Source organism: Bufo gargarizans, chromosome 8, assembly GCF_014858855.1.
Source record: "Bufo gargarizans isolate SCDJY-AF-19 chromosome 8, ASM1485885v1, whole genome shotgun sequence".
In the NCBI taxonomy this organism is placed as follows: domain Eukaryota; kingdom Metazoa; phylum Chordata; class Amphibia; order Anura; family Bufonidae; genus Bufo; species Bufo gargarizans.
Genome location: NC_058087.1, coordinates 101,018,834 through 101,035,196, shown reverse-complemented (window position 1 = coordinate 101,035,196; position 16,363 = coordinate 101,018,834). Strand labels below are relative to the sequence as shown.

Below are 16,363 nucleotides of genomic sequence, written 5' to 3'. Positions count from 1 at the left end.
CAAGACCATGCATATAATGTTTTTAAGGGTCAGCTCACCATTAGGCCCTCAACCATAATTTTTTACAGGGTCAGCTCACCAGCAGGCCCTCACCTACAATCTTTTAGAGGGTTAGCTCATGAGCAGGCTCTCGCATTTAATGTTTTTGAGGGTCAGCTCACCAGCAGGCACTCAACAATAATCTTTTACAGGTTCAGCTTACCAGCAGGCCATCACCTACAATCTTTTCGAGGGTCAGCTCGCCAGCAGACCCTCGCATGTAATGTTTTAGAGGGTCAGCTCGCCCATAGTCTCTCACCTGCAACCTTTTAGAGGGTCAGCTCACCAGTAGGCCCTCTCCTACAATCTTTTAGAGAGTCAGCTAACCAGCAGGCCCTCAGCTACAATCTTTTAGAGAGTCAGCTCACCTGCAGACCCTTGAATATAATGTTTTAGAGGTTCTGCTCACTAGCCGGTCCTCAACCATAATGTTTTCCAGGGTCAGCTGACCAACAGGCCCCATTTACAATCTTTTAGATGGTCAGATCACCAGCAAGCCCTCACCTACAATATTTTAGAGGGGTAGCTCTCGTGCAGGCCCTCGCATGCAATATTTTTGAGGGCTGCTTACCAGCAGGCCCTTAGCCATAATGTTTTACTGGGTCAGCTCACCAGCAGGCCCTCACCTACAAGCTTTTAGAGTGTCAGCTCTTGAGCAGGCCCTTACTAGTGTGAGCGCAAATATTCGAATAGCGAATTTTAATCGCGAATATCGGCACTTTGAGAATTTGCGAATATTTAGGATATAGCGCTATATATTCATAAAATTGTATTTTTTTTAAAGGTTTTTTTAACACAGTACATATCAGGTGATCATCCCTCCCTTCTTCTAGCTTGTGGGTCAATGAGAAGGCTTTTGTCACAGCTTAACAACATCACTAGCAACCAATAGAAAAGTTGCCTGTCTATCTGCATATAAAGCTGTTCTAATGTTCTACCGTGCCAACCATTTTCTCCAGTCTCAGGAAACTTATACAGGTCCTTCTAAAAAAATTTGCATATTGTAATGAAGTTCATTATTTTCTGTAATGTACTGATAAACATTAGACTTTCATATATTTTAGTTTCATTACACACAACTGAAGTAGTTCAAGCCTTTTATTGTTTTAATATTGATGATTTTGGCATACAGCTCATGAAAACCCAAAATTCCTATCTAAAAAACATTAGCATATTTCATCCGACCAATAAAAGAAAAGTGTTTTTAATACAAAAAAAGTCAACCTTCAAATAATTATGTTCAGTTATGCACTCAATACTTGGTCAGGAATCCTTTTGCAGAAATAACTGCTTCAATGCGGCTTGGCATGGAGGCAATCAGCCTGTGGCACTGCTGAGGTGTTATGGAGGCCCAGGATGCTTCGATAGCGGCCTTAAGCTCATCCAGAGTGTTGGGACTTGCGTCTCTCAACTTTCTCTTCCCAATATCCCACAGATTCTCTATGGGGTTCAGGTCAGGAGAGTTGGCAGGCCAATTGAGCACAGTAATACCATGGTCAGTAAACCATTTACCAGTGGTTTTGGCACTGTGAGCAGGTGCCAGGTCGTGCTGAAAAATGAAATCTTCATCTCCATAAAGCTTTTCAGCAGATGGAAGCATGAAGTGCTCCAAAATCTCCTGATAGCTAGCTGCATTGACCCTGCCCTTGATAAAACAAAGTGGACCAACACCAGCAGCTGACATGGCACCCCAGACCATCACTGACTGTGGGTACTTGACACTGGACTTCAGTCATTTTGGCATTTCCCTCTCCCCAGTCTTCCTCCAGACTCTGGCACCTTGATTTCCGAATGACATGCAAAATTTGCTTTCATCCGAAAAAAGTACTTTGGACCACTGAGCAACAGTCCAGTGCTGCTTCTCTGTAGCCCAGGTCAGGCGCTTCTGCCGCTGTTTCTGGTTCAAAAGTGGCTTGACCTGGGGAATGCGGCACCTGTAGCCCATTTCCTGCACACGCCTGTACACGGTGGCTCTGGAGGTTTCTACTCCAGACTCAGTCCACTGCTTCCGCAGGTCCCCCAAGGTCTGGAATCGGTCCTTCTCCACAATCTTCCTGAGGGTCCTAACACCTCTTCTCGTTGTGCAGCGTTTTCTGCCACACTTTTTCCTTCCCACAGACTTCCCACTGAGCTGCCTTGATACAGCACTCTGGGAACAGCCTATTCGTTCAGAAATTTCTTTCTGTGTCTTACCCTCTTGCTTGAGGGTGTCAATGATGGCCTTCTGGACAGCAGTCAGGTCGGCATTCTTACCCATGATTGCGGTTTTGAGTAATGAACCAGGCTGGGAGTTTTTAAAAGCCTCAGGAATCTTTTGCAGGTGTTTAGAGTTAATTAGTTGATTCAGATGATTAGGTTAATAGCTCATTTAGAGAACCTTTTCATGATATGCACATTTTTTTAGATAGGAATTTTGGGTTTTCATGAGCTGTATGCCAAAATCATCAATATTAAAACAATAAAAGGCTTGAACTACTTCAGTTGTGTGTAATGAATCTAAAATATATGATAGTCTAATGTTTATCAGTACATTACAGAAAATAATGAACTTTATCACAATATGCTAATTTGTTTAGAAGGACCTGTACTAGCTTGAAAAATATAGCATAAGTGACTCACGCCTGTATTTCGCGCACATTATGTGAATATTACATTGCCGATTTTCGCAATCAAGAATATAATCTTGAATTCTTGAATTTGCAAATATTCTACTAAAACTTCGCATAATATAGCAAATTCGTATATTGTACCTGCCACTCATTAATAGCCCTTACAATCTTTTAGAGGGTCAGGTCACCAACAGGCCCTCACCTACAATCTTTTAGAGGGTCACCTTACTTGCAGGCCCTTGCATGTAATGTTTTAGAGGGTCTGCTCACCAGCCGGCCCTCACCTACAATCTTTTAGAGGGTCAGATAAATTGCAGGCCCTCGAATATAATGTTTTGGATGGTCTGCTCACCAGCAGGCCCTCCCTACAATATTTTAGAGGGTCAAATAAACTGCAGGTCCTTGAATATAACGTTTTTGACGGTCAGCTCACTAGCAGGCCCTCAACCATATGGTTTTACAGCATCAGCTCACCAGCAGGCCCTCACCTACAATCTTTTAGAGGATAAGCTCCCCAGCAGGCCCAAAACTACAATAATTTAGAGGGTCAGCTCATCTGCAGGTCCTCACATATAATGTTTTTTAGGGTCAGCCCACCAGCAGGACATCAATCATAATGTTTTACAGGGTCAGCTCACCAGCAGGCCCTCACCTACAATCTTTTAGAGGGTCAGATCAACTGCAGGGCCTCGAATATAATGTTTTTGATGGTTAGCTCACCAGCAGGCCCTCACCTACAATCTTTAGAGGGTCAACTCACCTGCAGCCCCTCACATATAATGTTTTTGTGGGTCAGCTCACCAGCAGGCCCTAAACTACAATCTTTTAGAGGGTCAACTCACCAGCAGGCCCTCACCTACAATTTTTTAGAGGGTCAAATCACCTGCAGGCCCTCGCATATAATGTTTCTGTGGGTTAGCTCGGCAGCATGCACTCACCTACAAACTTTTAGAGGGTCAGCTCACTAGCAGACCCTCACATACAATCTTTTAGAGAGTCAGATAATCAGCAGGCCCTCAGCTACAATCTTTTTGGGGGTCAGCTCACATCCAGGCCCTTGCATATAATGTTTTTGAGGGTCAGCTCCCCAGCAGGGTCCCAACCATAATTTTTCCAGGGTCAGCTCACTAACAGGCCCCCCCATACATACAATCTTTTAGAGAATCGGCTCACCAGCAAGCCCTCGCCTACAAACTTTTAGAGGGTCAGCTCACCTGTAGGCCCTTGCATATAATATTTCTGAGGGTCAGCTCACCAGCAAACCCTCACCTACAATCTTTTAGAGGTTCATCTCACTTGCAGACACTTATATGTAATGTTTTAGAGAGTCAGCTCACCATCAGGCCTTCACATATAATGTTTTTGAGGGACAGTTCACCAGCAGGCCCTCAACCATAATATTTTACAGTGCCAGCTCACCGTCAGGCCCTCACCTACAATCTATTAGAGGGTCAGCTCACCAGCATGCCCTCACCTACACTTTTTTTGGGTCAGCTCACCTGCAGGCCCTCGCATATAATGTAATTGAGGGTCAGCTCACCAGCTGCTGGCTCTCACCTACAATCTTTTAGAGGGTCATCTCACCAGCAGGCCCTCCAATGTAATGTTTTAGAGGGACAGCTCATGAGCAGGCCCTCACCTACAATATTTTAGAGGGTCTGTTCTATTGCAGGCTCTTGCATTCAATCTTTTGAGAATCAGCAGGCCCTCACCTACAATCTTTTTGAGGGTCAGCTCACTAGCAGGCCCTCGCATAAGTTTTTGAGGGTCAGCTAACCAGCAAGCCCTCAACCATAATGTTTTACAGGGTCAGCTCACCAGCAGGCCCTCCCCTACAATCTTTTAGAGGGTCATCTCACCTGCAGACCCTCACATGTAATGTTTTTGAGGGTCAGCTTACCAGCAGGCCCTCGACCGTAATGTTTTACAGCATCAGCTCACCAGCATGCCCTCAATCATAATGTTTTACAGGTTTAGCTCACCAGCAGACCCTCACATGTAATGTTTTAGAGCGTCAACTCACCTGCAGGCCCTAGCATATAATGTTTTTGAGGGTCAGCTCACCAACACGCAACCACCTACAATCTTTTAGAGAATCAGCTCACCAGCAAGCCCTCACCTACAATCGGCTCAGCTCACCTGCAGGAGCTTGCATGTAATGTTTTAGAGGGTCTGCTCATCAGCAGGCCGTCACATATAATGTTTTTGAGGGTCAGCTGAGCTCACCAGCAGGCCCTCAACCATAATGTTTTACAGTGTCAGCTCACCATCAGGCTCTCACCTACAATCTTTAAGAGGGTCAGCTCACCAGCAGGCCCTCACCTACATTCTTTTTTGCATCAGCTCACCTGCAGGCCCTCATATATACTGTTTTCGAGGGTAAGCTCACCAGCAGGCCCTCACCTACATTCTTTTTTTGCATCAGCTCACCTGCAGGCCGTCATATGTAATGTTTTAGAGGGGAGGCTCACCAGCAGGACCTCACCTACAATCTTGTAGAGGGTCAGCTCACCTGCAGGCCCTCGCATATAATGTTTTTGAGGGTCAGCTCACCAGCAGGCCCTAGTTTGTAATGTTTTAGAGGGACAGCTCACGAGTAGGTCCTCACCTACAATCCTTTAAAGGGTCAGCTCACCATCAGACATATATTTTTTTTGATGGTCAACTCACCAGCAGGCCCTCAACCATATTGTTTTACAGCATCAGCTCACCAGCAGACCCTTAAATCATAATGTTTTATAGGTTCAGCTCCCCAGCACGCCCTCACCTACAATCTATTAGAGGGTCAACTCACCAGCAGGCCCTCACCTACAATATTTTAGAGGGTCACCTTACTTTTAGAGGGTCAGATCAACTGCAGACCCTCGAATATATTGTTTTAGAGGGTCTGCTCACCAGGAGGCCCTCACCTACAATCTTTTAGAAGGTCAGCTCATCAGCAGGACCTTGCATATATATTTTTTGAAGGTCAACTCACCAGCAGGCCCTCAACCATATTATTTTACAGCATCAGCTCACCAGCAGACCCTTAAATCATAATGTATTATAGGTTCAGCCCACCAGCACACCCTCACCTACAATCTATTAGAGGGTCAGCTCACCAGTAGGCCCTTGCATATAATTTTTTTGAGGGTCAACTCACCAGCAGGCCCTCAACCATATTGTTTTACAGCATCAGCTCACCAGCAGGCCCTTAATCATAGGGTGTTATAGGTTCAGCTCACCAGCAAGCCCTCACCTACAATCTTTTAGAGGGTCAGCTCACCTGCAGGACCTCGCATGTAATGTTTTAGAGGGTCTGCTCACCAGCAGACACTCATATGTAATGTTTTAGAGAGTCAGCTCATCAGAAGGCCATCAAATATGTTTTTGAGGGTCAGCTCACCAGCAAGCCCTCAACCATAATGTTTTACAGTGTCAGCTCACCATCAGGCTCTCACCTACAATATTTTAGAGGGTCAGCTCACCAGCAGGCCCTCACCTACATTTTTTTTGCGTCAGTTCACCTGCAGGCCCTCATATGTAATGTTTTAGAGGGTAAGCTCACCGGCAGGACCTCACCTACAATCTATTAGAGGGTCAGCTCACCAGCAGGCCTTCACATATAATGTTTTAAAGGGTCTGCTCACTAGCCGGCCCTCACCTACAATCTTTTTGAGGGTCATCTCACCTGCAAGCCCTCACATATAATGTTTTTGACGGTTAGCTTACCAGCAGGCTCTCAACCATTATGTTTTCTAGGGTCAGCTCACCAACAGGCACCCACCTACAATCTTTTAGAGAATCTGCTCACCAGCAAGCCCTTACCTACAATCTTTTAGAGGGTCTGCTCATCTGCAGACACTCATATGTAATGTTTTACAGTATCAGCTCACCATCAGGCCCTCACCTACAATCTGTTAGAGGGTCAGCTCACCAGCAGGTCCTCAACTACAATTTTTTTTGGGTCAGCTCACCTGCAGACCCTGATATGTAATGTTTTAGAGGGTAAGCTCACAAGCAGGCCCTCGCATATAATGTTTTTGAGGATCAGCTAACCAGCTGCTAGCCCTCACCTACAATCTTTTAGAGAGTCAGTTCACCAACAGGCCCTTGTATGTAATGTTTTAGAGGGACAGCTCATGAGCAGGTCCTCACCTACAATCTTTTAGCGGGTCAGCTCACTTGTAGGCTCTCGCATACAATTTTTCAGAGAGTCAGCTAATCAGCAGGCCCTCACCTACAATCTTTTAGAGGGTCAGCTCACCAGCAGGCCCTTGCATATAATTTTTTTGAGGGTCAACTCACCAGCAGGCCCTGAATCAATATGTTTTACAGCATCAGCTCAACCGCAGGCCCTCACCTACAATCTTTTAGAGGGTCTTCTCACTAGCCAGTCCTCACCTACAATCTTTTAGAGGGCCAGTTCACCTGTAGGCCCTTGCATATAATGTTTTCCAGGGTCAGCTCACCAACAGGACCCCACGTACAATTTTTTAGAGAATCAGCTCACCAACAAGCCCTCACCTACAATCTTCTAGAGGGTCAGCACATCTGCAGGCCCTCACATATAATCTTTCAGAGTTAGCTAATCAGCAGGCCCTCATCTACAATCTGTTAGAGGGTCAGCTCACAGCAGGCCCTTGCATATAATTTTTTTAAGGGTCAACTCACCAGCAGGCCCTCAAACATATTGTTTTACAGCATCAGCTCACCAGCAGGTCCTCAATCATAATGTTTTACAGATTCAGCTCACCAGCACGCCCTCACCTACAATTGTTTAGAGGGTCAGCTCACCAGCAGACCCTCACATGTAATGTTTGAGGGTCAGCTCACCAGCAGGCCCTGAACCATAATGTTTTACAGTTCAGCTCACCAGCAGGCCCTCACCTACAATCTTTTAGAGGGTCAGCTCATCTGCAGGACCTCATATATAATGTTTTAGAGGGTAAGCTCACTAGCAGGCCCTCGCCTACAATCGTTTAAAGGGTCAGCTCACCTGTAGGCCCTCGCATATAATGTTTTTGAGGGTCAGCTCAACAGCGGGCCCTCAACCATAATGTTTCATAGTGTCAGCTCACCATCAGGCCCTCACCTACATTTTTTAGAGAGTCAGCTCACCTGCAGGCCTTCGCATATAATGTTTTAAAGGGTCATCTCACCAGAAGGCCCTTTACCATAATGTTTTCCAGGGTCAGCTCACTAGCAGGCTCTCACCTACAATCTTTTTGAAGGTCAGCTTACATGCAGGCCCTCAGCAGTAATGTTTTACAGAGTCAGATCACCAGCAGGCCCTCACATACATTATTTTAGAAGTTCAGCTCACCTGCATGTCCTTGCATATAAAGTTTTTGAGGGACAGCTCATCAGCAGGCCCTCAACCATAATGCTTTGCAGGGTCAGCTCACCAGCAGGCCCTCAACCATAGTATTTTACAGTGCCAGCTCACCATCAGGCCCTCACCTACAATCTATTAGAGGGTCAGCTCACCAGCAGGCCCTCACCTACACTTTTTTTGGGTCAGCTCACCTGCAGGCCCTCGCATATAATGTATTTGAGGGTCAGCTCACCAGCTGCTGGCCCTCACCTTCAATCTTTTAGAGGGTCATCTCACCAGCAGGCCCTTGTATGTAATGTTCTAGAGGGACAGCTCATGAGCAGGTCCTCACCTACAATATTTTAGAGGGTCAGCTCACTTGTAGGCTCTCTCATACAATTTTTCAGAGAGTCAGCTAATCAGCAGGCCCTCACCTACAATCTTTTAGAGGGTCAGCTCACCAGCAGGCCCTTGCATATAATTGTTTTGAGGGTCAACTCACCATCAGGCCCTGAATCAGTATGTTTTACAGCATCAGCTCAACCGCAGGCCCTCACCTACAATCTTTTAGAGGGTCTGCTCACTAGCCAGTCCTTACCTACAATCTTTTAGAGGGCCAGGCCCTTGCATATAATGTTTTCCAGGGTCAGCTTACCAACAGGACCCCACGTACAATTTTTTAGAGAATCAGCTCATCAACAAGCCCTCACCTACAATCTTCTAGAGGGTCAGCTCACCTGTAGGCCCTCGCATATAATGTTTTTGAGGGTCAGCTCAACAGTGGGCCCTCAACCATAATGTTTCATAGTGTCAGCTCACTATCAGGCCCTCACCTACATTTTTTAGAGAGTCAGCTCACCTGCAGGCCCTCGCATATAATGTTTTTAAGGGTCATCTCACCAGAAGGCCCTTTGCCACAATGTTTTCCAGGGTCAGCTTACCAACAGGACCCCACGTACAATTTTTTAGAGAATCAGCTCACCAACAAGCCCTCACCTACAATCTTCTAGAGGGTCAGCTCACCTGTAGGCCCTCGCATATAATGTTTTTGAGGGTCAGCTCAACAGTAGGCCCTCACCTGCAATCTTTTAGATGGTGAGCTCACCTGCAGGCCCTCAAATATAATATTTTTGAAGGTCAGCTCACCAGCAGGCCCTCAACAATAATGTTTTACAGAGTCAAATCACCAGTAGGCCCTCACATACATTATTTTAGAAGTTCAGCTCACCTGCATGTCCTTGCATATAAAGTTTTTGAGGGACAGCTTATCAGCAGGCCCTCAACGATAATGCTTTACAGGGTCAGCTCACCAGCAGGCCCTCACCTACAATCTTTTAGAGGGTCAGTGTCACGGATGGTGTTGCAGAAAGCTGAAACTTATAAATAAACATCCGACTGGCTTGATCCCAAACTAAGGAGCATATGGGTGAGCCCTATAAAACCCCTAGAGCTCTCCCTAACTGCTATGCCCATGCAAAGGTCTTAATGGTAGACAGGTGCATGTCCTTGTACCTTATACTATGTGACACCTGAAAACCCTACAATAGTGAGGGGGCACGGCCACCGACTCCCTGCACTTAATACGGACGGAGTCAGGGTCACCTACAATCAAGCCAGCAAGAAAACACAAATAAAGGAAACAGACTTATCTGAGGAATCAGGAGACGCAGCATCCAGCAAAGTGAGGCAGTATGGGAGGGAATATAAAGGGAGACAATCAGTGCAAATAGGTGACAGCTGGGAGAAGGAAAGGAGATAGAAAGTGAAACCAAAACATAGAACATCACACAATAGGTAGAGAAGAACGTCTGCCAGATCTTCTCACAGAGCTGGTGGTGACAGTCAGCTGACCAAAAGGCCCTCACCTAAAATCTTTTAGAGGTTAAGCTCACCTGCAGGCCCTGGCATATAATTTTGAGGGTCAGCTCACCAGAAGGCCTTCAACCATAATGTTTTACACAGTCAGCTCACCAGCAGGCCCTCACATATAATGTTTTAGAGGGTCAGCTCACCAGCAAGTCCTCAACCATATTGTTTCACAGCGTCAGCTCACTAGTTGGCCCTCACCTACAATCTTTTAGAGGTTCAGCTCACCTGCAGGCCCTCGCATATATTGTTTTTGAGGGTCAGCTCACCAGCAAGTCCTCAAGCATATTGTTTCACAGTGTCAGCTCACTAGTTGGCCCTCACCTACAATCTTTTAGAGGGTTAGCTCATCTGCAGGCCCTCATGTGTAATGTTTTAGAGGGTCAGCTCATCAGCAGGCCTTCACAAACAATCTTTTAAAGGGTTAGCTCACCAGCAGGCCCTCACCTACAATCTTTTAGAGGGTCAGCTCACCTGTAGGTCCTCGCATATAATTTTTAGAGGGTCAGCTCACCAGCAGGCTCTCACCTGCAATCTTTTAGAGGGTCAGCACACCTGCAGGCCCTTGAATATAATGTTTTGGAGGGTCAGCTCACCATCAGGCCCTCAACCATAATGTTTTACGGCATCAGCTCACCAGCAGGCCCTCACAGGTAATGTTTTAGAGGGTCAGTTCATCAGCAGGCCTTCACCTACAATCTTTTAGAGGGTTAGCTCATCTGCAGGCCCTCATGTGTAATGTTTTAGAGGGTCAGCTCATCAGCAGGCCTTCACAAACAATCTTTTAAAGGGTTAGCTCACCAGCAGGCCCTCACCTACAATCTTTTAGAGGGTCAGCTCACCTGTAGGTCCTCGCATATAATTTTTAGAGGGTCAGCTCACCAGCAGGCTCTCACCTGCAATCTTTTAGAGGGTCAGCACACCTGCAGGCCCTTGAATATAATGTTTTGGAGGGTCAGCTCACCATCAGGCCCTCAACCATAATGTTTTACGGCATCAGCTCACCAGCAGGCCCTCACCTACAATCTTTTAGAGTGTCAGCTCACCTGCAGGCCCTCACATAGAATGTTTTTGAGGGTCACCTCACCAGTAGGCCCTCAACCAAAATTCTTTCAATGGTCAGCTCAGCAGCAAGCAATCGCCCATTATTTTTTAGAGAGTCAGCTCTACAGCAGACCCTCACCCCTAATGTTTTAGATGTCAGCTCAGCAGCAGGCCCTCACCCATAATGTTTTAGAGTGTCACTAGCAGGCCCTTGCTTCTAATGTTTTTGAGAGTGACCAGCAGGCCATCAATCATAATTTTTCAAGGGTGTATGATGCCCTCCTTTATGTGTAATAAATGGTGTATTGGAGTACTCGTTCCTTGTAATTTTTGGAAGCACTTTCACTTAATGCATAGGCTTTATGAGTGTAGGAGTCCCACTACCTGTACAATTGTACCACAATGTGAATGAAGTCCTCCATTATGTGATATACAGGTTGTATCGGAGTGCCTCTTCCTTGTAATTTTTGGCAGCACTTGCACTTTATATACAAGTAAATATACAGCAAAGAATGTTTCCTAATGATTTTTCCTCTAAAATCAGTTTTGTGCGTATAATTGTCAGTCTGAAAAAATGGCGTGCTACTCGGACAACATCGTTCCCAGCAGTGACCTTGGAGTCCAATACGCATCCAAACATCCTCCCCATGCTGTTCCTGAACCATTTTGGTTGTGTTTTCATCAATTTCTGTTCTTTTCCTATGAACCAGGCACTCTCACCTCTTCAGAGCAGCGGGTGCCTGGTTTAATGCTCAGGTTCTCCCATTGACTTCCATTATTCTACCGAGCACACAAGCATTCGGATGGTGCTCGATCAACACTAGTCTACATACCTTGTCTTGCTATCAAAAAAACAGGCACAACTCTGCACCAGTTCAAACTAGTCCTTACTGTGCTCTTGTTTTGTAAAATTTAGCTATCTGCAAAACCTTGTCTTACAGCGGAGACTGTGTGCATCACGTTTTTGCCCCTATCCTCAGAATAGGTCATCAGTATGTGATTGGTGGGGGTCTGATACGCAGGACCACCATCAATCAGCTGTTTTAGAAGGCATCGGCTCGCCTGTGAGCACCAGGGCCGTCTTTAACATGGGGCAAAAGCGGCAGCTGCCCCGGGCCCAGTTGCTCCTTAGCGGCCCAGGCACTTTCACTTTATATACAAGTAAATATACTGGAAAGAATGTTTCCTAACAATTTTTCCTCTTAAATCGATTTTATCTTAGTTTTTTTGCATATTATTGTCAGTCTGGAAAAGTGGCGTACTACTCGGAAAACATCGTTCCCAGGAGCGACCTGGGAGTCCAAGATGCATCCATCAATTTCTGACCTTTTCATGTGAACTAGACACCCTCCCCTCTTCAGAGCAGGGGGTGCCTTGTTTAATGTTCGGGTTCTCCCATTGACTTCCATTGTGCTCAGGTGCTCGGTCGAGCACCCAAGCATCCTGAGGTGTTCGACCCGAGCACCCGAATACCTGAGCACTTTGGTGCTCGATCAACACTAGTAAAGACTTAATAGTTCCAGGAAAACCCTTTCAGGAAAAAGTGTTAGTGTTTCTGAAAGCAATAATAATACAACCCAAAGTGCTATACTATATTCTTTGAACTGTGGGTCCCAATGGCTCCCAATGGACCCCATGTACTTATAGTGTCATACATTGGTGATCCTGCTCCTTTGATGGTAAGTACAGTGCTATACAATTTTGACAGAACTTCTCATAGAGCCTTGGACAGTAGTGTGAACGGATTATCATCTTAAACTGCAATCTGGTTGGTTTTTATGTTTAGTTCTGACACTAATTCAAGTTGTACGAATGAGACTTATGTTTTAAAAAATAATAACCTTCATATAATCACAGGTGTGTTTTGTTACTCGTATTCAATTGTGTGTTCTTTTTTCCGATTATTAGAATAAGAATCACTATTACTGACCTTTCTGTAATATTAATTTGATTGTTGTAGGCTGTCACTGGAAATTCTCTTGGAAAAAATAATAATTATACTTATCATCATCCAGAAAATTGCATTCCTTTAGGCTTTGTCACACACATAGGAAAATTTGAACTGTACAAATGGCCTTATAACCTGCATCAAATTTGTTAGAAATTGAATGTTCTACAGTCCATGAGGTGGCAAAAGGTGTGCCTCTATTATGCCTGTTTGAAGTCAGTCTTAATGAAATATGTTTATGGTCAGGTTTTCTTTTAAAACTACTGTGATTAGAACAAATCATTTGTCTTTAAAGGAATACCAAAGGGCAGAGCATTATAAAATGGCTTAAGAAGCCAAAAACTGTCTCTGCTGATGCCAATAGGGTGCCTAAAATCTTCTCTCTCCTGAGTAACTGAAGATTGTCCTTATGCTACACTTTGTTCAGCTCGCCCTAAGAAGTCAGCCAGAAAAACGCATGTGATATCCACTTGCTATGTGATGAACCTTGAGCGGTTCAGCCCACGTCTAGCTCATGCCAAGCCCAATAGATGTTCCTAAACACCATTTCCACAGCAAAGACTGCATCTTTATTATCAGCCACATTAGACCAAATCAACTAACTCCTAATCTCAAGCTATCCTTTCTCACAATGCAATACTAAGTCTGCGAAGGTTCTCATTTATCCAGGTCATGGTATATCTGTAAAAAATAAATCAAGGCAACTGGACGTTCCGTAGATTTCTTGAAGACGTTTCACTCGTTCTTCCAACGAGCTTTCTCAATTCTGAGTGACTGTACAAAAATTCTGGGAATAAATATGTAACTGAATCAACATCTGGTAATTATACCCAGCATTGGGTCAAAGGTGTTTATTCCACTAGGATCCAATTAGGATAATGGAATCAACACCTTTGACCCAATGCTGGGTATAATTGCCGGATGTTGATTTAGTTACATATTTATTCCCAGAATTTTTGCACAGTCACTCAGAATTGAGAAAGCTCATTGGAAGAACGAGTGAAATGTTTTCAAGAAATCTACGGTACGTCCAGTTGCCTTGATTTATTCTTTACAGATAATGCAATACTAAGTTAATGATGACTCATATGTTTATCCAGTTCAGACTACTACCTTCTTTTATCTTGATATAGAGAAGGCAAAAGAAACAAAGATTTTATCATGGAAGGGAAAAAATCCTTCTTGACTTCAGAGACATCACAATAAATCCCCTCCTCCCCATCTTTAAAGATACCAGTTTCTTGTGAAATGTATCAGTTCATTAAAAACACAAATCTCTAATATGTCATGCTCTGGATATGGACAGCTTTGAAATTCTATTCAGATTTTCTTAATTTATTATTTTATTATTTTCTACAGGGTCCACCTGGTTCCCAAGGACCAAGAGGAGACCGAGGCCCAAAGGGTAAACCTGTAAGTCAACATTATAAATTCATAAAAAAGATTTCCAAATGAACCCTCAGCTGCCTGATTAATAACCAGTTGTAACTGTATAAGAAACTAGATTATGCATAAATATTTTTATATGAATGATGCTTAAACTATAGATGGAATGTAAATACATTCACATTTTGATGCCTTTTTTTTACATTTTTTACCACTCTGTAAATACTCTAACTTACAGAGTTTAATTGCAATGTCATTCAGTATTGTATCAATGCAACTGGAGAGCCTTACCTCTTAAATTGACTTTCTAACAATGCAGTCATGCTATAGCAATACTATAAGCAGCATGCAGTATATGCACTAAGAAGAATAATAAAAAACAGTCTATGAAGTTCTCAATGTGGAAAGACATGCCTCAGAGTGCTTTTATATTCTTAAATTCGTAGGAGGTAATTCTCTGCCCCAATAAGTAGACTGCAGTCATTTGCATTTGCTTCTCATCAACACTGGATGTCAGTGCTGCTTCACAGAATATGGACTAAGGACTAAGTACTTACATAGGAATCAAACAATTCAATGTGGTGTATCTGATATGATAGTTCTAGTATCATAGCACATAAATCAAAACAAATCATAACACATACATTAGATGTTATATTTCAAAAATGTTTATTGAAATTTTATATATTTTTGAGAAGTTAATTTTGAAAATATAGCCAAACATTTTAAAGTAATAAGTAGTTGGGATGATTTCACATTCATGGAAAATACACTACTTTTAAAAGTGTTGTTTTTCTGTCATTTATTTAAAAAAAAAATCTTTTGAACTATGAACTATGCAACATTATTTGTGACATTTCTACATGCTGCATTTTTAAGACAGTGCTATTTTCTGAAAAAGTACAATGCTGTAGGTATGGCTTTTTCAGATGGTTTTCAATACTCTTCTCTACTATAGGATGATAAAAACGCACATGACAAAAATGTCTGTGTAAAATATGCATGCAAATGCACCAAAAAAAAACAAAGAAAGAAACAGCACACATGATTTTGTGAAGCAAGCCTTGTAAGAAAGTTGATTGGGCAGATTTATTTTTAGGTTTTAGTATTTTTTGATGTGATGGGTTGATCATGCTGGCAAATAATAGCCAAGAAATATTTTGAATATTTTACATTTATGCAAATTTCCTAGTTATTAGAGATGGCCTTGCAGTTCACCCAGCGGTCATTTTGCAGCGAACTTCGCTGAACATGCGAACATATGGCGATGTCCGCTGGCGCCATATTCTTTTGCATTGCGCTGAACATTGACCCATGACACATCTATCAGGTGGGACACGACAGCCAATTGAGACATTTCAGCACATGGACTACCCAACCTGGCCACCATTCTACATTCAGTCTTTTGCCAGTGTAGGGAAAGGTTTTTGTGTGGAGCAGGGACAGACTGTTAGGGACACCAAACACTAGCTAATAGGGTCACAAAAGTCCTTTTAAGGAATGTAATAGGTGTGCTATCGATAGGTGTGACATACAGAGGGGTGTGGTATACTTATAATATACTTTCTAACATAGAAAATATAGTATAGTTGTGTGCGGTTCTGCTGCGATACTGCAGCTATACACAGGGACAAACACTATTGAAACAACTAATTGCAACTGGTGTGATATACCAGTTGCCCCCCCCAAAAAAACTGATTGATATAGGGGTGTAAAATACCTATAATATAATTTCTATATAGTGCATTTGTATTGTGCAGCAATTGTGTGCGGTTATGCTGAGATACCGTAGCTATACAGAGGGACAAACGCTATTGGAACAACTAATTGCAACTTGTGTGATATACCAGTTGCCCTCCCAAAAAACTATATACCTATAATATAATTTCCATATTGTGCATTTGTATTGTGCAGCAGTTATGTACCGTTCTGCAGCTATACAGCAGCATTACAGAGGGATAAACGCTATTGGAACAACTAATTGCAACTGGTGTGTGATACCAGTTGCCCCCCAAAAAAATGATTGAGGCAGGGGTGTGATATACTTATAATATAATTTCTATATAGTCATTTGTATAGCGCAGCAGTTGTGTGCGGTTCTGCTGTGATACCGCAGCTATACAAAGGGACAAACGCTATTGGAACAACTAATTTCAACTGGTGTGATATACCAGT

The 16,363-nt window shown here is 43.5% G+C and overlaps 1 protein-coding gene across 1 annotated transcript in view; it reads left to right on the top strand.

Annotated features, from left to right (window-relative positions):
• The window catches only part of COL5A2 (collagen type V alpha 2 chain), a 260,308-nt gene that overhangs the window by 101,835 nt on the left and 142,110 nt on the right, over window positions 1-16,363 (top strand). The window contains exon 6 of the mRNA XM_044302642.1: window positions 14,162-14,215. Coding sequence (XP_044158577.1) covers window positions 14,162-14,215 — 54 coding nt within the window. The remainder of the gene's footprint in view (window positions 1-14,161; window positions 14,216-16,363) is intronic.